We start from the raw sequence: 22,421 nt of genomic DNA, 5'->3' as shown, positions 1-22,421 counted from the left end.
ACTAAGATCTTGGGGACAAATTGGAAGCTTCATCATGCATATCATCCCCACAGTTAAGGGCAGGTAGAAAGGATAAATAGAACTCTAAATTAGACCTTAACTAAATTAGCCTTAGAGACTGGTGGGACTGGATGATGCTCCTTCCCTTTGCCCTATACTGGATGTATATGGCATTCTAGCTCCCATTGTATCCAGCCTACAGTTGGCAGCTATTACAGAACTGAAAATGATAATTTAATACTTAAGGTCAGCGCTACTCAATAGGCTCATGACTATGTTTGCCCTAAATTATGTGCCCTCAACACCCTGGCAGTCCCCTACATTGGGGAAATTATCCTTCACAGGACCATGAAGTTAGGGTTTTACTGCTGAGAACATATAGCATGACCAAAGTAAGTCTTATAAAGGACAACATTTAATTGGGGCTGGCTTATAGGTTCAGATGTTTAGTTCAATATCTTTAAGGTGGGGACGTGTCACCCTCTAAGCAGGTTTGGTGCTGTAGGAGTTGTGAGTTCTCCATCAGAAGGCTGCTAGCAGAATACTAACACTCAGGCCTTTCTCTGACCCCAGATATCTCAATCAAGCAACTGGCTTTTGAAAATGCTAGTACAGTAGAAAAACACTGTCTCAAAAACCAACCAACCAACCAAACCAACAAAGACAAATTAAAAACAGCAGCAACGGGGTTGGGGATTTAGCTCAGTGGTAGAGCACTTGCCTAACAAGTGTAAGGCCCTGGATATGGTTCTCAGCTCTGAAAAAAAAAAAAGACAAAATAAAAACAGGAGCAGCAGCAACAATAACAACAACAAACGAAAGAAAGAAAACACCAATGCATACTCTTATGTGACCTTACCTCCAAGTTATTTCTGAATTGTAAATAAAAAAGCCTATAGTCAAAAGCTGTGCAGAATTAAGATAGGTGTTCCCTGGTGGTTCCAATTGGGGGTGGGAGACCATGACAGACGGGGTAGAAAGAAGAACATAAATAGAGGAGAAGCCACCAGGAGGTAAGAATCTTTAAATAATGGACATGTGAGTGGGCTAATTGGAGTTTAAAGCATCCCAGAAAAAAACATGGCAAATTATATAACAGAATTATTGGAAAAATATGCATAATAGTATAGAGGATAGCTATCTGCCCAGTTCTTGTGCTAATTAAGGATTATCATAGATATAAAGCTAGTGTGAATCTTTTATCCAGAAACTAACTGGGCAAAGGATGGGCAGAAATCCATGGTTGGGATCAAATACTTTCTACACACAAAACCAGATTCAGCACCTAGAATTACAATCTTCCCAACCCCAGATAACTACAGACCAGCATACAAACACAACCAGTAACAGCCAGGGCATTCAAATCTCTATTAGAGCCCATCAACACTATGACAGAAGGCCCTGAATATGTCAACATGATTGAAGAACAAGAATAAAACAGACTGTAAAACAGCATTTGCACATATGGGAGAGGCCTTTAAAGAGAAAGTAAAGAAATGTGTGAAAACACTAACTGTGGAAGGAAATGAATAAAGAAATCCTAAACAGAGAGATGTGGATGAGTAAAATGTAGGAACTCAAATAGTCTCTCAGAGGCAGACCTTAATAACAGACTCCAACAGATGGAATAGAGAACCTCAGGCATTGAAGAGATGATAGAAGGAATGGATAGGTAGATAGAGGAAATCTTAAATCCAAAGGGAGGAAAAGAGTGGAGGGGGAAAGGAATAAAGGAAAAGCAAAGGAAGAAAGGAAGGAAGGAAGTCAATCCTGGAAGAAAACATCCAAGAAATAGACAGGATTTTTCTGCAAAATAACAAATATAATAAAGACAATAAAGTATATAGGAAGGATGAAAATAAACGGGTCAAAGGCAAATAAAACAAAAAACAAAAACAAAAACCAACCAACAAACAAACAAACAAACAAAAATTCTCAACAAAATCATAGAAGAAAATGTCCTTAACTTAAACAAGAGACTCATCAAAGTAAAAGGAGCACACAGTATGAAATAGACTGGAGTCGAAAAGAAATTCCCCTGGGCATATATTTCCTAAGACAGTGAAGATGGAGAACAAATAAGTGTAATAAAAGCTGCAAGGGAAAAAGTACTGGTAACATACAAAGTCAGTCCTCCTATGAGAATCACACATTACTTCTCCCAGAGACTCTAAAAGCCAGAAGAGCCTGGATAGATTCAATGAAGACTAAGAGACCAGACTAATAAAGTTGGATTTTTGTTGACCCAAGGGCCTCCCTTCTTTTATCACATACAATATTATTAGATACTTCCTAAAATTGCCTTCAGAGCTTCTTTGAGGAAGCCTGAGGAGCTTAAGACCTCTGATAAAGTATTTTGTACAAAAGGACCTGCTTGCTTTTTTCTTATTTCTACTACAGCAGGATGGAGGCAAAGTTTTTTGCAAACTACTTTTAATAAGTAGCCCACATCATAGGTAATGGAAGAGAAAAGTTATTAGGATATGGGGGAAGAGGACCTGTTCAGCAATAGTTCTTCTGGAACGAGCTTGTTTTCCTTTGGCAGCAGTTCAGTACACAGCAACAGCAAACATGACTCAGGAGGGGATTTCACAGGGGAGGAAAGCAGGAGTGTGGTGGAAACATTGTGGCAGCGGCTGTGCAGACTCAGCAGCTCCTGCTCAAGCTGCAACAAAGCACCCTGTGCTCTGAAGCACAGCAGCTTAGCCAGTTAGCTGGAGACCTGGCTCTCCCACTGCCCGCCTTACCTGGAATCCGCACAGAATACAAGAGGACAAACAACTGTGCCCAAGCTGAGCAGGCAGCGCAAAAGCGCCTGTGAAGGACCAGCAGGCACCACCTTAGTCAGCTTCATAGGAGCAGAGAGTCTAAAGTCTTTTCCTCCTTCAAGCAGGGCACCCCAGCCCATTTTCTTTCATTCCCTGCCTTTATTTTGATGGCTTCTACTTCCCTTCATAAGTTTGTCATTTAGTTTCTTTTCTCTCTTTTTTGTTTCTTTGTTACTTTCTTTCTATCAACTAATATAAAGGACCAGCAATTTGATATTTCTAACCTAATATTTGTTGTGGTTTATGCCATGCATATTTGCACATTAAAACTCTTTTTTCTTGCATTTGCCACACTTTAATCGGACTCATTAGCTTAGCTCAATTTCAGTTCTTGGGTTTTCTGAGGTAAGTGAATGTTGGGGTGACCTCATTCCCAACTCCTGATCCTTGTGCCTCTAAAGTCAAATGCTTATGAATTTTCAAAGTTTTCTTTGCCAGTGGATATGTGTGTGTCTGTGCACATATGTGCCACAATATTCAGTCCATGTTTGTACCATGGGTCCCAGGTATTGAACTCAGATAATCATACTAGGGTAGCAAGTTCTTTTACCTGCTAAGGACCTTGCTGCTATTGCACGTGTGTGTGTGTGTGTGTGTGTTTGTGTGTGTGTCTAATTTTCATATATGTATACACCATATATTGCGCCAATCTCTGCCTCTCAATACCATTGTCCTTCCTTTCCTCACCTCTTCTATCATTTCTTTTTATCCCTCTGGACAGTTTCTCGGTGTTGACATCAATTTAAAATGTAGGAACACACACACGCCATTTGAAACCAAGTTAAAATGAAAAAATAAAAATATGCAGTCTTTTTGATCAGTACTCCTTAGCAATAGCTTTTCTTTGATTTTTTTATACAATTGATATATAATAATTAATGGGCAATCAGCTTGCAAATTTTCCTTAATGATTATATCCTTGGAATTTTCATAAATGTTAGTATACTATCTGTGGATAAAAATGTCAACTTTTAATTCCTACTAGTGACGGGCCTTAAATTATCACCTTCCTCCATTCTGACCACAGCAGTCTGCTGTCTATAAGGGTGATCACCACTTAATAAATAAAAGGGAAACAGAAGAGTGGTCTTGTTCTGACCCCTTCTACCCAAATGGTGTTACATGTTTGTCCTGAAGAAATGAGGATATGTTTTGCTAGGTATGGGGTGCCAGCTTGTGGAAGTGAGAATTTAGTGCACCTGAGTGATGTCTTCTCCCACAGTTGCCTTGGCTGGAGGAGACCTGAATCATCCCAGTCACAAGCACTCCTCTCTCGAAAGAAACCCAACCTCAGCTTTAAAGGAAATGGACACTTAATATCCAGTGAGATTCGTGCACATCCCTCACTCTGGCATAAGTCCAAAAGACTTTCAGAAAAATGAAAGGGCACTTAGCGCCATTAGAAAATTCATGCCAGAGTCTTCTGTCTAGTCCAATGAAACAATGCCTCGAAATACCCAGCTACAAGTTGTTAATCTATACGCCATGCCGTGAATCATCTAAGGTGATAGTATATTTCATAACGCCCTAGTAGGTACTTAATTGCTTTTTTGTGGATTTTTTGTGATTTTTCATGGTGGTGGTCGACTGTTACTTCAAGAGTTCAAGCAGGAGGGCAGAGGCAGGGAGTAGAACATCCTTGTTTACATAGATAGTTCCATGCTAAATACAAACAAAAAGATCTTGGATTACAAATACAAAACCCCAAATGAACATGTCATTGCAGATGTGTGTCCCTTCTGAGCGCACAGGTTAAAATCAAACTTTATCATGCCAAGAGAACATCCACAAGAAAATTGCTGGAGACACCAGGCAGATTAGAATAGAAGTAATGGTGCCGGAGAGGTGGTTCCACACTTAATACTGGCTACTGTTCCAGAGGTCCTGAGTTCAATTCCCAGCAACCACATAGTGGCTCACAACCATCTACAGTGAGATCTGGCGCCCTCTTCTGGTCTGCAAGCATGCATGCAGGCAGAATGCTCTATACGTCATAAATCTTAAACAAACTAAAATAAAAATAAATAGGTTTGGAAAGCTATGTGTATTATATATAAAAAGTGCAATTACATCTACTGCTATCCTGCATAGATATACAGGGGCCTGCAGCATCCTTCTATTTCTGATAGTTCACCCACCACTTCAATATCTGAGACCAGTGTCACTTATGAAATACTTCATTTAAGTTATAAATGTACCATTGTCATTCAAGCCTGGAAATATTAACTCTTTGAATGAATGTACAGAGAATTTTAGTCAGTATGTTGCCACAGGATCTGTCAGGGGTTGGAGAGATGCTTCACGGATTAAGAGTACCAATTGTTCTCCCAGAGATCCTGAGTTCAAATCCCAACAACCACATGGGTACTTACAGAACTCTGCAATGTGATCTGATACACTCTTCTGGTGTGTTTGAAGATAACTACAATGTACTCACAAGTAGATATTATATAGTAAAAAAAAGGAAAAATAGGACTTCTCAGTTTAATCTGGCAGACCTAAATGTCATGGACTTACTGGATGGAAGAGGGTGGGCTTGATCCTGTAGGAATGTACCCAGGCACTGAAATTGGCACTTTGAGTCACTATGCCCAGTTGTGAAGAGTCCTTTCATGGTTGTGGTGAGCAACTTTGCTTATCCTTTCCCATCAGCCAATTCTTTCTATATAAATGAGATCATTTCTGTAGTGTCTGGTTTCAGGTGAATTCTGATTGGCTCTGTGATTCTGACATTTTTGTGGCTCCAGTTGACTAAAGAGGAAGCCATCCATGGTTTTCTAGGTCTCTGAGTGTTTTACCTCTTTTAAAAATATTAATCAATCATGTTTATTTAAAGTATTAACATCAGAAATTTTTAATGGGAATTATTTTAAAAAATCATTAAACAACCAAATCGATTTTCCTATTCTAGCCATATAAGCCAGCTGGACTTTGTAAGGAAAATGATCTAAAGCATCAGTGTCAAGGACTACAGAAAACTGCCACCCACAGGTAAACTGCCACAGTAAAGTGACTACAGCATGGTTCTGTCATTCATACCAGACAACCCAGAATAAATACCTTATAAAAAGAATTAAAATCTATCCAAACAACTTAAAATACTTAAATGCAGAAACCTTAATTTTCCTTCAGTTGGGCCAGAAACCACCACAGACGCTATGGTCAGTGTTCCAGGGAGAACGAGTGGAATGTTTAAGCCTAGGCCAACCAACATAGCCCTCGACTTTTCAAAGAAATCGTTTACTCAGGTATACTGTAAACAAGGACTGTGGCAACACAGGAAACAAAGGCAGTTGGCAAGTGAAACTTCTAGAAGCTCATGAAAACAATACCATCCAAACTGCAGATGGAAAAGGAGAGACAGGTAGTGCCAGGTTCTCTGCAGTCGTTCGGTCCTGCAGGGTGTCAAACAATCGCTGCTTCCCACACCAGGATGTTAGCCCACAGGAGGGGCTGGCGGGACCTGTCCACTGTGAGGACTGGAGGGCTTTCCAGGAAGGCTGAAGCCTCTCAGGTTAGGAGGCCTCAGTAGAAAGAGGAGCACAGCGATCACCATCCAGGCCATCAAGATCACAGTGATGCTGATGCCACTGTCACCGGAGGGCCCTGGCAATTCCCGAAGGCATTCTGTGTCGGTACAATAGGCCCGGGACTGCCGGAGCAGATTGATGAGTCTTCTCATGGCGCGTTCACGAGAGCAAATACATTCACAGGGATCAAATCCTCCTTCAGTCATGGTTGGTTACCAGCTTGATTTTACTCAACTCTTTAAAGCCACCCAAACAAGTGGTGGGTGGGGAGGGAGGTGGCCTGGAGTATTCTGGACGCCCCTGTCGCTGCGGCTGCTGCTGGCCGCCACCCTCCTCCCCTCCGGATTAGATAGTCAATGTCACTCTTAGCCACTAGACCCGGATCTGCGTTTTGCCTTTTGTATGGGTGGATCACGAGGTTGTCAAGTGTGGGCAGAATCTGGGAGACAGCTTTGCCTATCGAGGTTGGTGTTAGTCTTTGTATGGTTACCAGGAACCAATTCCAGATCCTCTGGAAGAACAGTAAGTGATTTCAACTGCTGTGATATCTTCCCTGCCCCTTCCTCTATACTTTGATCTTTCTTTCTTTTTTTTTTTTTTCTTTTCCGGAGCTGGGGACCGAATCCAGGGCCTTGCGGTTTCTAGGCAAGCGTCTACAACTAAGCTAAATCCCCAACCCCATACTTTGATCTTTCTGTAGTCTCTCTGACTCCATCTACCATAATGAAGACTTCATCTCATAAAACACTGTGGACAATAGCTACTGTGAAAAATACCATAAGTTGACAGAGCCTCCATTTTCACATAAATATATAAACACATAAATACCTAAAGAAACACAGAGACACACATAAACACAAGCACAGAACACACAAAGACACACAGAGACACACACAGCCCAAGTCATCATATTCTTTAGTAATTCTGTCCAGAGCCAAGTGGTTATAGGGATAGAAGAAAGTACAATTCCCAGCAATTTCAACTGAATATCATGTAATGCATATTTATGAAATGCATACTTCACAGTATTTTAGGATTCGAGTACATTATACTATCTATCCTTTATTTTCAAAAGTATCGAAAGTTATGAAGAGAATTCCAGCCTAGTATCAGACTTGTGTCCATCAGAATCAGAACAGTTTGCTGTTTGAAACTTTCTTTTATTACAACTGTTTCCTAATGTCACATAGGAAAACCGGCTTCAGCCAGAAATGCCTTTAGCTACCACATGCATCTGAATCTCACCCTGGGAAAACCATGAGAATCCATGAGAGAATGTGTGTGGCTCTTTGATGTCCAGCTTTCCTGTAGGTCTCTTCTGGCTTGCACGGATACCACTCCTTGATTCCTCCCTCTAAATGGCCGTGCAACCTTCTTGCCTTGCTCTGCTGCTGGTCACTGACAACTTGAGGAAGGTAAAAAGTGCCTAGTGTGTTAGTGAAGCAGGCCTTTGAATGTCGCTCTGAGGGGTTTTGGGGAGAGAATCGACATAAAGCTCACTCTGAATGGTGGTAACACCATAACTCTCAGGCCAGGTGCCTTCACTGAATGGCACAGAGAGGAAGCTAAGAGCTAGAATTTCCCTATTTCTGCTCCCTGCTCCACCCACATGGAAAGAGTCTCATTCACATCCTGCCAGCCAGTCCACTTCTACCAACTGCACCTCTCACGGCTACACTCACCCCTTCTAGGATGGAGTCTGTGCTTCCCGACTCTGAGCCAATGGAACCTCCTTTCTTAAAATGCTTCTGTGACAGAATGGGAAACACGACCAGTGCAGTCACTGCTTCCTTCTGCCTTTTGCAGTCTCCTCCCGCCTGGTTCCCTCACAGCCTTCGCAGTCCAATGTGTCTATAAGAAAACAGGGTAAAGATGTCACCTTAATTCTCCTTTGACTTGTCTCTGGGAAGAGCCTTTTGCTACATCAGCCCAGATAGAAGAGTGAAAGAGGAAAAAGAGAAGAGAAGACAGTAGATGGCCTAGGCAAGGGATAACTGAAGTTCTCCTTGTAACACAAGCTACTTCCCAAGATATTACCACTAATCCAGATTCTGTGTCAATAGACCCCCAAAACCTAACCACCTGTCATTAGAGCACATTTGCTGACAAAATTTTGTTGCAGTTAAATTTCTATTATATGTCTTTCAAAACACATCTAAAAGTGGAGTGGGCTTTTCCAGCTAGATTCATAACCTCCTCTCTCCCACACAGCACCCATATTCAAATCACCTGTGACATCTTGTTTCCTAAACACAGGTATGGCTGTCACTTTTACTTTTCTCCATGGGATAGTTTAGGTAGAATGACCTGACCACACCTGTCCATCAATGATTGGCCTTCTAGCTTTAATGACTTCGAAAAATTTATGTTTGTTGATAATGGAAATCCTCCCACAGTATAAAGTCATTTGCTCCTGCTCTCAAACAGAGGAAAAGAAAGAGAGAGAAGGTCTGCCTGCTAGGCATAGTCAAGGTAGGTCAAGGCCTGTTGGCAGATTTTTCAGCCTGCTGAGGTATGGAACCTTAAGAGAAGGTGTACTTGAGGCTTAAATTTCTATTGACCTTGGTGGATAAAAACGAGGTAGTTTGGGGGATGGGAACGAATGCATTGTTTATTTTAACAATTTGTTTCTGTCAGCTTGTGGTTATGCTTCCCACAGTGCTATAGTAAAATAGGGCTTTGAGAAATGTGCTTGTTGTTTCCTTGTACCCACCAGCAGCCCTTTCATAGCTGTCTCTTTCCTCTTCTTTTGGCCTTTCCTCATCTGCCCCTCAGAGAACCTTTCCACTTCCTACCAGTCAGTCCACCAAAGTAGGGCCATGCCGTTTCAGGAAACTGGAATTTCTGAAAAGCCCATTGAATATGGAAAGCAATATCCCCCAGGATATGTCCTGCAGCTCAGAGTAAGATGTTGCAAAAAGAGGATAACTGACTGATCTCCCACTTTGTGCTTTCAAAAAGAACAAATACTTCAAAACCATAGTTTCTTCTGCCTCTCCATTACAGAATCTGATTTCAGCCCTGCACACTGTGCTCTCCTGGATCCATGGATGCTAAGCTGCAGGTTCTGGAGATGCCAACCACTCAGATGAATTCAATGTCTGCTCAACTCAGTCCATTCATTCTCAGTTCCTGGAGTCAATCCGTCCACCGACCCAGACGCCCATCGCCGATCGAGAGTATTCCACGCAGCAAATCGAGTTCCAGCAAGCAGAAGGATCTTCAGTCACAGAGCACATTGCGGAACTTTCCTGACATGCTGGACAGAACTAAGAGGATAGTGAGAAACAAGTTTGTGAAAAGGATCCTATGTCGCCATCTTCTGGGAAAATACAGAATTACATCCTATTACCTTACTTTGGAGTCTGAGGCTTCCTTCTAGTCTCCCATGTGCCTCTGTTCAAGACATAGATGCAGATATTCACAGCCAACCATTGGACTAAGCCTGGGGACCACAATAAAAGAGTTAGGGAAAAGCCTGAAGGAGATGAAGGGGATTGGAACCCAATATGAAGAACAACAATATCAGTTAACTGGAGCCTTCAGAGTTCCTCGGGACTAAACTACCAACTAAAGAGGATATGTGGTCCCGGCCATGGCTCCTGATACATATAGTGTAGAGCATGTGTAGCAACAACTGGCTCATCTGACATCTCTGGGATGGGAGGCAACTGGCCCTGTAGAAACTTGATGTCCCAGAGCAGGGGGATGCTAGAGGGGTGAAGTGGAAGTGGGTAGGTAGGTGGAGGAGTGGCCTCTTAGAAACAAAGAGGATTGGGAGGGTATGGGGGTTCAAAGTGGAGAGACCAATGATGGGGATGACATTTGAAATGTAAACAAATAAAATGACTAGTGTATAATAGATGGTGACAGATGTCTCCATAAGGACTAGATATTCATTATCTGTAACAGGTTCATTGAAAGTCAAAATCCATAACTGTTGTGACTTACTTATTATTGAAATTTCACATAGATGAACACAATCAACATTTTAACTTCTCTCCTTGCACCCATAATAAATCATTAGTTACCTTTATAAAACAATTTAAAAAGCAATTAGTGTTTCTACTCTCTTAGGCTTCGATACAGCGCCTCATTTTACTGTCCCTCTCTATGTTCCCTCCATTGCTGCCCTCTCCCTGTCTCTTCACATTTCACATTCCTATCCCTGACAGTGTCCCTCAGCAATCCATGAGTGAACTTGTACTTCCCTAAATGAGGACAGTCTGCCCCACGTCCCTAGACCCTCACACTAAACTGATCATACAGTCACACAGATTGAAGAATCAACAGCTAACACCCACACCCACATTTCAGTGAATATGTATCCCATTTGTCTCTTTCAGTCTGGATTGTCTCATCCAGAATGACTTTTACTAGATCCATTCATTGTCCTGCATAGTGCATGCTTCCTTTTTGCCTTTTGTAATTGTTAAGCAGCAATGCAGTGTGTAAATGCACCATGTTTTCTTTATGCAGTCATCCGTTAAGGGACAACTTAAATATTTCCAAATTCTAAGCATTATAAATGAGCTTCACTGAACATGGTTGAGCAAGGGTCTGTATTCTAGGATGAATCAACATCTGGACATGAGACCTGGAGTTGTATCTTAAGGTACAACAATTTTCACCTTCCTGAAGAACCATCATACTGATCTCCGAAGTTGCTGTAGAAGTTTGCCTTTCCACCAGGAGACTATGAATGTTCCCCTTGCTCCATAACCCAGTCAGCTTGAGTTGTCACATGTGTTATTAACCTTAGTCATACTGACAAGTGTGAAAAGTGATCTCAGAGTAATTTTGATTTGCATTTGCGTGATGTAGAAGGATGATGAATATTTCTTATGAATTTCTGTCATTTGAGTTTCTTTTATTATGAATGTTATGCTTAGATATGTAGCACTTTTTAATTATTTTTCTTCATATACAGTGTTTTAGTTTTTCCAATATATATTTATATTAGCCTGTTGGGCCCTACCTTGGAGTGTTTCCCTTCCCCCTCGCTGTGCCTTTCAGCCTACTATGGCCAGAAGTTGTTTACACCCTTGGCAGCTTCTCTCGGTCCCTGATTTGGGGCCAGGACCTTCCATGGCACCCATTCCTCTTGCTGAGCCTTTCAGCTTCTTATTGTTAAGAAGTTGTTTACGCCCCTGTGTTGGGGCCGGGACTTGCCACGATGCAGATTTTTCCTGTTTTCCTATTTTCCTGGTTGGGGTTTTCACCTGCTTTATTGTTTTTCCACGGCTTTTGCCTCTGGTATATAAGGAGATCTCAGTAAAGCGTGGACAGCCTTCTTTTAACATGAATGACCCGAGTGTGTGTTTTTTCTTAACTCTTATAGGCCTATGCCCGGTTCTGAGTGTCCTGATGACACAGGCATCATCAAATGGAGGTCCCACCAAGATTGGAAAAGAGAGGACAACCTGACGAGATGGTCCCAGGAAGCCGGCCAGTGAAGGAGGGACGTATTGGGGAAAATGGGCCAGGAAAGGTCCCAGTAAGCAGGATACAGAAGCACCGTGGGCATTGAAAGCACGTGCAAAGAAAAATAAAGATTTGGGGTACTGGTGAGTAAACCTTGTAAAAAGGGACAAGGTAATAATGGTCAAATGTTTTTGTGTACGTGTTCTTTTAGAGTTATGCTAAAATCTAGAGAAGCAAAGTTAATTCTCATAGATGCTTTTAGTCTTTGGACCCTGATTAGAGACAGTTTACACCCTAGACAAGAGAGAAAATGGTTTGAGAAAAACATTCCTCCCAGACTCTCCACAGATGCTTTGGCAAAAGAAGGAAAGTGAGATTAAGCTTTTTAAGAGCTCTCCTGGGGACATCCTGCCTCCTTGCTGGCTCCTATTGGAGAAGTGCTTATTTCTGGTTCTGTGTCCTTTAGGTAGGGTATCTGCGTCCTTTTGGTGGGACACCATCTAGCTCCTTCCCTCTATGTCTATTGTCTGTCCTTGTTGCACCAAGCTGTCCATGGATGTCAATGTATGTCTGGGTTGTGCTTCTTGTTGCTTGAATGTTTTGTGTTTCATGTTTAAAAGAAAAAATGGTGAAAACTTTAAATGCTGGTTGATTTCCCCCTTGATTTAGTTTTAAGTCCTTTCAAGAAAGGAACAAATAAATAAAACAGTTTCAATTGACCTTTGGAGCCCAGCATCCTAGATAACTGGTTATCTCTGGTGTTAACTGCCATGTGTGTCTCTGACTGAATCCTGCCTCAATGGAGGAATGTAGCTAGGAGCCTAGGTCTATCCACTGGGGAAGCTCCCCCAGGGGGCTGGCTCAATGTCTACACTAGCTGGCCTTAAAGGTGCCAGCAGCTTCAAAGCTTCTATGGTAATGGAGCTGTTAGCTGTTTCTCTTAGAGAAATCTTTGACTGTGATATTTGGAATCAACAGGTAACAAGGTGCTTCTTTTAAAATGACAGCTAAAGAAGTAAAAATGGTGTTTGATCTAAGTACTAAAGATATGTGTAGTCACTTCATTTTTTTCTGTTTGGTTTTAAATGTATAATAAGCTTTACATGTCTTGGCTATAAGTGACTGGCTTTTAAGTTATTGGGTATGGTTGAAAATTTGTAATATTTGTAATAGAATGTTGGCTTAAAAAAGGAGTCATTCGAGAAAACACGTGGCATGTGCCAACCCAGGGAAACAGGTCTAGATTGGGATAATATTTTAATATAACTCTTATCATGGAAACCGGACTTGTAAAAGAATTTAGGGCAATGTCTCTTTGGTGAGGTATTAGAGCCTGCAATATCGATCCTTCATATGCAAGGCTTGGCCGTCATACTTTATAGCATGACGAATGGACTTGGTGTTTTGGAGAGACTGGATTTTGGAGGATAGTTTGGTGGAGGGTGAGTTTTGCTTTCCAAAGTTATGGCAGTGCTCTGATGTTACAAGGGAAACTTGAAGATTGTGGCTAATGATTGCCAGTGTTACATTGACTACAGTTTACAGTCTGATCACAGACAGACCTCGGAATTCTAACTCACACATATCTGTGCTTAAGAAAAAATCAAACAGGTGTAGATTGTCACAAGGGTTGATGAGGCTATGGAACTTATAAGAGCATGACAGCCTGCTTCCTCCAACTGCTATTTCAAGAAATACATATAGAATTATTATAGATTTAAAAGATTGGTCTTTTTTTCTTTTCTTTTCTTTTTTTTTTTTTTTTTTTTTTTTTTTTGGTGCTGGGGACCGACCCGGGGCCTTGCTCTACCACTGAGCTAAATTCCCAACCCCTAAGAGATTGTTTTTATACTGTTTCTTGCACTCTTGGGTTGTTGTGAAATATTTCATTTCTTGTGTTTCCTTGGGTTTTGTTTGACTTGACCATACATTTGTATGCCTTTTTGAAAGAAAAATGTACTAATTTTTATTTATTTTGGTGAATTGTTCTTTGGATGACTTTTGTCTGTGGTTCCTCTGAATGCAGTTCCAACGGTGGCCAGAGAGACACCAGATACTGAGTTATAAATGATGGTTAAGCACCCTGTAGGTCCTCAGAGTGAAGCCAGCAGGTTGCCCAGGTTGAACTCCAATTCTAGCTCCCAGTGCACCATGATGTGCTACAGCTTCTCTGCTTCCTCCTGCTCTTCCTTGGCCAGCAGCACCTCTGCATTCTGCCCCTCCATGGCTCTCGCTTGGGTCTCAGTTCCTCCCTCACTTTTGGGGATTTTAACTTTAAGAATGGACAGAAAGTTTACAATTTGATGTTTGCTCTATACCTGAGAAGCTTTTTTGCCAGGAAAAGGGAGTTTCCATTGCACAAAATGGGATGGTAAGACAGAGATTTCAGGAAAAAACATGGGTGAATATATTGAAACCATGACCCCTCTCAAGGCACAATCCATGAAACAACAGGTCCAGCTTGCATACATTTAAAGGAGTAGGAAAAAATATTGGCCTCTAGGGAACAGTAAAAATTGTGGCAAATGGATTATATGTCCCATGCACGGACCCTGGATTTATACATTTCAGGAAGAAGAATATCCCTCATCCACGGTCTTTAGATCTTTGGCTGTTAACCAAGATGTTCTATCCATTTCAAGGCCTGATACAACTCTCCCTCTCCTCAGCAACTGAGTTGTAATGAAGGAGTGAGAACTCTGAAGCTCTGGAAGGAGAGTGAGCGAATGGGTGTTCCCTGGCTCAAAAGTGAGTCTCTGGAAAAGCCACTGCAGAAACTGGTCAGTCTGGGTGGAGGTAGTTAGCAAGTAAGCTATGGCATTTCCCAGTGACATCACCGGTAGTGTCTTCCTTGGAAATTCTCTTGTATCCAGGAGACACTAGAATGTTCTGTGATGTCAGCAGTGTTGTGGTGACACCAACTGCCTGAGCGATTTCCCTTCATTTCCTAATGGGTTCCCGAGGAGGCATGTTCTCCAGGATCCTCAGTCTCTTTCGGAGGGACAATCATATCCATGCAGGCACCAGACCAAGGCAGAGGGAGGCTAGCCTTCCATCACGTTGGAGAAGAAGACGAATGGAAAGGTCCTTGAGGAGGTCAAGTGAGTACTGGGCAGGGCAAGGGGAGCTCCCTGGAGGAGGTTGGCTTGTGTTGGTCCTTCCAGGAGTAGGACGTATGATTTAGAGCCTCAGTCTTCCTAATGGCTGACCCAGACACAATAATTTCTGATCATTAGTTTGACAGAAAACCAAGAACTGTTATATGTCAAGGGGCTTTCCTTGGATCTCTTTAGTGTCCTGGGCAGTGTCAAAGAATACCAGGATGAGCCTTTATAAGAATAACAAAGTGTCTCTTCCAGGATTGGCTGTTGAAACACTTCATTCTCAGCAGTGTCCTGTAGATTACTTGGGTAATTGATGCCAAGAGGGATACTCTCCTGGTCATATATCAAGGTCTCAGTTACTTTGTCCTTGAACTCACATGATTAGGGATTCAAGATGTTAAGCAGTTTGAACTCAAGGACTTACCTGCCTCACATCAGACATTAGCTGAGAAGGTCCTCCAATTCTTCTTGTTTAGGCCAGCTTTAGTATTTCAGTGACAGAGGAATGGCTTTAGGAGGTGTGGTCTATATCTATGATGGCATATGTCATCATATGGCTATGATGGTGGGAACAGGGAACTAGCTGAGTTCAGCTTAAAGATAGCTTTCTTGCTCTGTCAGGGATTCACTGTATCTGTAGAACTGTTCATCCTCAGACTTCTGTTTAGAGTAAGCATAGTTTTCCTTGACACTGTGTCCACATATATGCCTGTTCACTGGTGTTTATCTACCTACAGAGTTTGATCAGAAGGCATCGTCCCAACCCTCCACGACACCTGTTGAAGAGGAGAGAATGAAGCATTTGGAGAACATCAAAATTGCTCTCCAGAAGATGCAGAAGGAGAGAGATGAACTCAGGAGTATCCTGGCCGATTACCCGGGAAAGAATTTAAATGACAGGTAGTCACAATGCAAGTTCTGTTAAATCCACATTTCCTCACATCACAGTAGGCTACAACTCCAGGGTGTCCTCATGGTCAAAATCACTTTCCTGATTGCATCAGAATGTGAAGTTCAGATGGGAATGGGATGGTGGCACAGGCTATTTTAATTCCTACAAACGTAAATCATAGCCTGTGGCCTGATTGTATCACAGGCTGAGAGTGAGGGTAGTAGTGTGTGTGCTCTCATTGTGTGGTTTAAGGAGACTGGACAGGTGTTGGCTTGTGGGAATTTCTAGGTGCTCTGATTATGACCAATCATTGTTGTAATTGACGTGGAGATGCTTTGGGTTCAATAGGTCCTGTGATGAGCTGGAGGGACCCAATCCCACTTGCTGCCTCACAGTGTGTGACTGGACTGACAACAGGGGATCATTGGTTTTCTCTGATTTTATTCATTGTATTTGGAGATAATGCCACATCCTTATATTTAATTGGCATTCTAATTGTATTTGAGAGAGAGAGAGAGAGAGAGAGAGAGAGAGAGAGAGAGAGAGTGTTTTGTGTGAGTTTGTGTGTGTGTATGCATGTGTGAGTGTGCTTGTGTGTATCACTTAAGATCTGGGTATTCTATGTATTGATTTGGCCTGAGAATTATCCTGTGTCAATTTCCATGGCATGATAATGATGAGGGTGAGAGCCTCACTGTGAGCAGTAGAACATTTCACATCTGCTCAGGTGGACGCACATGGAAATCTCCTGGTGCGTGTTATAAATTCTTTTCCCTGTAAATACTGTTCATGTTCCTTTGGGTTTTCATGTAGCAATAGATTCTATGATTGAGAATTGTTACCTAAGAACAGGAGAATAGTCTTCATGGGCTTAAGTTGGAGCCTGGATTGTGACACAGGGTCCTCGAATGTTCTTGGCAAGCTAGTCTATTCCTTCAAACCCCCTCAGGGAGCTCAAGCAAATCAGCTCCCTCCTTCTGTTTCCTGGCACTGCTGTCTCCGTGTTCACAATACTAAACTTAATAAATATCAAATGACCCAGTACCAAGAAGCAAGGGCGTGGCATGTCCTAGGCTGGGGTAGTTCAGGATTCAGTCTGAATTCATGTAATTCTTGAATCCTTCATTCATAATGTTATTTCATCTTTGGACCATGCCTTACCACAGGAACAACTTTGAGTCTGAGATGCTCACGATGCAGCACCAGGAAGTGATGACCGACATGAAGAAAATGAGCGAGCAGGTCAATAGAGCTTTGGTCAAATGTACACACCTCACACTGGAAAATGACTGGTACTGGTGAGTAACTTACAAGGTTGTGACCCCAGCACAGGGCACAGCATGTGTCAGCCCATTCTTATCTTTGAAGTAAAGTAGGATCAGGCTTTATAGGGTTTGAAGCAGACAAGGAAGCCTGTGTCTAAGGAAGGCTCTAGGACACACAGGACACAGAAAGATTGGCCTCCAAGCGATATTCTAATAAAATGGACAAATAAGCACACATGGGGATTAAGTCCTCTTCTGGGAAAAACTTGAATCAATGGTGTCAGGTTTTTGAGAAGTGCCCTGAGTCTTCTGGAATGTGGCTCTTTTCTCCATTTGACCTGTCTCTAGGTCATGCTCCATGGCTACTGTGGACTTGGACTATAATCTGAGACTCTCTTCAGATCAGGACCCTAGAAGAAGTAATGGACTTGGAGACGTGGGAGGAAGTTGGAGACTGGCTGGGAGTCACCATTTTTTCTTTGTGTCTCAGCCGAAGCTTCTGCCCCCTCCTAACTGAGTTGTTTGAGCTGAAGAACAATGCCCAGAGAGCACGGCATGAGAACAGGGAGCTTCTATGGGAACAGATTGCACTGGAAGAGTCTATTAAGGAAACAACAAGGTTCTGTGGGGAAGCCAGTATGAAAATCCATGTAACAAGCAGCCTCAGGTAGGATGAATGAAGCATCAAGGGCAGGTTTTCCTGATATCTAAGCATAAACCAAGTCAAACCAGTTTAACCTTTCTCCACCTTATCCAGACACTCTCCTAGGTCTCATCCAGTTGTTCATCTCTTTGAACATTTACAAAACTTTCTGTGATGTTAGCTTCATGCAAGAAACTGGAGGATTGACAACCAAATCCTCCTGCTCAACTAGAAAATGCATTTCCTTAAGGGGGATCTGTTGATCACACATTGCACACTTACATGCCATTATGCTAGAGGGATGCCATGAGGTAGCCGTCTTTGTAGTGCACAGAACTGATTAGAGTTCAGTTCAATTGCCAAAAGAATGGCTCTCATTGTCAATTATGATGGGACTTGTGGACTTTCTCTCCTTTTCCCCGTACATTGAAAATGGTCCCTTCTGCCTGTCCAATACGTGGTTTCTAGTGACAGAGCTTGAGAAGCAGTTTGTCCGTCCTGTTTTATGTCAGTGTTTTAGTGTTCTTTCCTGTGGCTTATGTCCTGGAGCTGACTGGATGAACAGGGATGTAGGAAAGACTTCTCTCAGGGTGAGGGTTTGTGTGAGATATGTGAGGATTAGAGGGATATTTTTGTCCAGCTCTCTCAACCTAGTGTGCCCAAGAAGTGCATTCCCTACACAGGTTTACTCTATAAGGGATGGATAGCAGTGTCTAAGCTCTCACTTGACACATTTCCTTTGCCTCATCTGTATTCAACAACTGTTGTTCTAGCATGATGGCCTCCCCATTCTTTTCTGCTTCTCACTTATGATTTCTGTTCTCTCTCTCTCTCTCTCTCTCTCTCTCTCTCTCTCTCTCTCTCTCTCTCTCTTCTCTCTCTCCCTTCCCCTCTCCATCTCTCTCTGACTCTGTGTGTGTGGGGGGGTGTTTTTTGTGTGTTTGTGGGTACATATATGTGTGATCATGTTTATGACTATGGTGCATATTGTACTTTGGAAGTTGTTTGTTTTAATTGTTTGTGATATGGGGGTCTTATATATATAAGTGTGTGTATATGTGTGCTTTTTCACATGTGTGTGTGAAGTCATCAAGTTTCTGAACACAGACACATATATATATTTATATATTGTATAAGTCTATATGTGCATATTTAGAAACATGTAAAAGTATACACACACTAACACACACACACACACACACACACACACACACACCACAAACACTCTGAGAGAGAAAGAAGAAGAGAAAACATAATCTTTCCAATTACATTTTAAACTGTTCTTAATGGGGTCTTGATCACTATTCAAACTATTTACACTGGGAAAACTATTCATAAATATTGATATTACTTGGAGAAAACTTGAATAGGGTACAGGGATGTGAGGAGAGGCTGCTGTGTGAAATCTATATACCTCAGTATAGAAACTGATGACTCAGAGCTCTTCTGCCTTCTTTGCTCTCGGTGTATTGTAACACTGGAAGGTCATGTGGCTTGTTGTGTCTTCTCAGCATCCTGGTTATGTTAATCATTACCTGCCACCACTTTCTTTCCAGATTGGCCTAAACTTGGTTGAATATACCTTGGCTTTGGAGTTTGGCCTGGAATTTGTTAATTGAAAGATTAATTTGCTTAGAGTTGAATCTGCAAGCAGAAGATGTCCAGGAGTTATGCTGAGGTGGAATCACATCTTTGCCTCAGACAGAAACTTAGGCTCAAAATCCTCCAAAGCACTCACCCTGTGCTGTGTTGTGGCACTCTTAACCATTGTTATTCAAAATCATTTGATCTGAGTGAAAATCATCTGTAAGGAGGGTTTAGAACAGTGATGACCCTCAGACATTGCTGGAGGTGTCAAATGGGTAGCCCTGTGAGAAGCTGTGTACAACTCTTGTGAAAGTTCAACCTTTTGACACAGCGATTCCAGAACAAGAAGTAGGTGTGAGCAGAGAAACTGTGGCATATTAGTGTTTAGTGGTTCACCTCAGAGCAGCCATGAAGCAAAATTACCCAGATGTCCATCAGTCAGAAAGTGAAAAGGTACAATGTTGTCCAGCCCTTCCATGGACTGCGGCTGAGTTTGATTATACCTGCCAGCATTTGGCTTTGAATTAGCCTTCTCTTACTCGAATTATATCTGATAGCATCCCAGTACAAGTTTTACCTTGGATTGTGGTTATGGAGATTTCCTAGCTGTTTGTGCTGGTAGTTTGTTTCCCCTGTCAGGTACTGTATGGTAAAGGGACCTCTTATTGAAAAATGCAGCTCACTTTGCATGCACTGGGAAACAGTGAGCAGAGGACTGAAGAGGCTCACCTGCCCCCCCCCCCAGTGCTCTGTTGCCTGAAATCAGCCTCCTGTGCACGGCCTTGTGACCTTGCTAAGCAGGCTTGGCTAACAGGCCTAGATGTCACATTTCTAATTTCTGATTTTCAGGGGAATACACTTTATTGGCTGAGCTGTCTTTAGGCTATGCTCACTGTGTACTTACTCCACTCCAGGTTTTTTTTTTTTCTTATGCCACAATAGTAGACTGGGTGATCCCTTCTATTACCATTAACTGGGAAACTAACCACATTCTGCAAATTACTCTGCTTGTATATGTGAACAAATATATTTGGGTGAGTTCAAAAGTGTGTATGTCTGGGTGTTTGTCTGTCTATGTCTGTATACATGTATGTCTCCATGGACAATATAATCTTCTAATGACCAGGATGAGGAGAAAATGGAGGAAAGTCTGCAGGACCCCCTGAATCAGCAAAAACTGGTCACTGAGCAAAAGGCCTAGTCTGAGAAGATGCAGCATCATTTCGGTGTCACTGAGAGGATTTGAAAGCACAGGATGAGAGGACCCAAGTAGATTCCCTGTACTTATAAACTGTCTTATTGGGTGTGTGACTTTCTCCATAGTTCTCAGCACCTGTCACCTAGGAGCAGCTCAGAATATTTTTCTTGTCCATTTTAAAAGAAATTCCGTCCATGTAGTGTATGTGATCCATAGAGATTCTGGCTATTGTGTACTGATCCCTCCAGTCTGTGCTCTCTTGTATTATCTGAGCCCAGTGCCTTTAGGTCTCCCCACAAATAGTTTTACGATACACATAAACAAAGGAGTGGTATAGTTTATTTTCTGCATGAGTATCTCCTTTGGACTTCAATGCCTACCCTCGGCAAGATTTCCATGCAGCATATTCTTGCCAAGTATAATATCACTTCAGTGTTCATGTACTTCTTGAGATATTGTTTCTCTGGGTCTTTACAGATTTTGAGGTTGTCATGTGGACCCCAGGCATATTCCTGCACTGGAGGAATTATAATAGTCTTCATTTCAGTGATGGCCAGACTTCCAAGGCCTTCCTATTGTTTTCTAGTTTGTTCATATCTCTCCTCATCTGACATTGAGACATTGCTACATGATATTAAAATATAATGTATACGTATGATTGGAATTATCTGCTGTTCACTGTTTAATTTTTAGCAGTTTTAAAAGCTGGGAAAATATGCAGGCTTGTGGGATCTCTTACCCTTCTCTCTTGGGCATGAGAGAATGACCTCAGATGAAAGATCATCCTGGATTATCCTGCTGAATTGTGCTGCTGTGTATGGGATAAGTGACATGGCAGGTTCTCACCAGGCCTTTTCCACCCCTAGGTCTGAACACTGCAGCAGAAGCTTTCCCAGGGCACAGAGCAGGATTACAGCTCTCAGAGACAGGACTGTCCACCAGGAGCACTGAGGGTGCAAAGATTGACACCACCTCCCACATCTCAGTCCTTGTAACCATACCAATCTTGGGCTAAATTTGAAAGACCTTGAGATGTGGCCTGGAACACGCCTCACGTTTAACCTTTTGACGACTTGTCCATCAACAACCAACCACCCGGAATGAGGCGTCTACATTCATCTTGAGGAGATTTTTACCATCTTACCTGCCGTTCTGCTGTGTTTGAAAGGCCAGCAACAGTCTGGAGTTATATGTTGAAGAATCAGCAGGAATTGAATGCTGACTAATTTACTTGTTATATTTGTTTTTAGTTTGAAGTTTGGTTTTATGCATTTGGTTTTATTTGTTTACGTTTGAAGTTTTGGTATTTATTTGTTAACTTTAGTTTTTTAATTAATATGCTATATTCTTAAGGCTATATACATTGAACTCATTGACTCCCCACTTTAAAGTGTTCTCGAATAAATCAATTTTTGCCAATAAATAAAAATGTGACCTTTAACCCTTCACTCACAAGACCGTCCTGAGTCGTGTGTGGTTCTTCCTCCTGTAACAGCACAAGTATAAGGCAACAGTGGTGCTCTGCAAGTCTCATGCAGCTTAGGCTTTACCATCAGTTCACAGCCAGCCAGAGCTACGCAGGAAACTGTGCTCTTAATGTAGACAGTGTATCGTGCTCTGTGGATCCCACATACATGACGAAAATTATCCTTGCTTTATCCTTGTGCTCACAAATTTAGCTTCCTTTATAATGACAAACAAAGGAGAAACACAAGTATTTCTCTAATACATTAGAGGAAATAAAAACATTCAGTATAGGAATATAAAAAGCGATCAGGACACACAGAGCTGTATGCCTCTGCATTCCTTATAATAAAGCATCGGTTATAACTGCACATTTATTGAATTCCAGCAATTTTGGAGGAACGATATTTTTAAATTTTTTTATTAGATATATTTCTTTACTTACATTTCAAACGTTATTCCCCATCCTTGTTTCCTTCCTTAAGC

The 22,421-nt window shown here is 41.9% G+C and overlaps 1 protein-coding gene and 1 pseudogene across 2 annotated transcripts; one reads left to right on the top strand and one right to left on the bottom strand.

The window, feature by feature from the left end:
• Positions 1-6,264: 6,264 nt before the first annotated feature.
• On the bottom strand, positions 6,265-6,564 carry LOC134482238 (small integral membrane protein 14-like; annotated as a pseudogene).
• Positions 6,565-14,693: 8,129 nt separating this feature from the next.
• LOC134482167 (uncharacterized) lies at positions 14,694-21,924 on the top strand. 2 transcript variants are annotated; one of them, XM_087586904.1, is made up of 5 exons: positions 14,694-14,883; positions 15,624-15,786; positions 16,945-17,076; positions 17,534-17,710; positions 21,338-21,924. In XM_087586904.1, the coding sequence occupies exons 1-5, from the start codon at positions 14,733-14,735 to the stop codon at positions 21,420-21,422; spliced, it is 708 nt and encodes a 235-aa protein (XP_087443030.1). In that variant the 5' UTR covers positions 14,694-14,732; the 3' UTR covers positions 21,423-21,924. The 2 variants fall into 2 exon arrangements, with proteins under 2 accessions (XP_087443030.1, XP_087443031.1); XM_087586905.1 differs by lacking the exon at positions 17,534-17,710 and having other exon boundaries at positions 14,756-14,883; positions 21,338-21,911.
• Positions 21,925-22,421: the final 497 nt, after the last annotated feature.

Source organism: Rattus norvegicus, chromosome 15 (genome assembly GCF_021556685.1).
Source record: "Rattus norvegicus strain SHRSP/BbbUtx chromosome 15, alternate assembly SHRSP_T2T, whole genome shotgun sequence".
NCBI lineage: Eukaryota > Metazoa > Chordata > Mammalia > Rodentia > Muridae > Rattus > Rattus norvegicus.
This window is presented reverse-complemented; position numbering and strand designations above follow the sequence as displayed.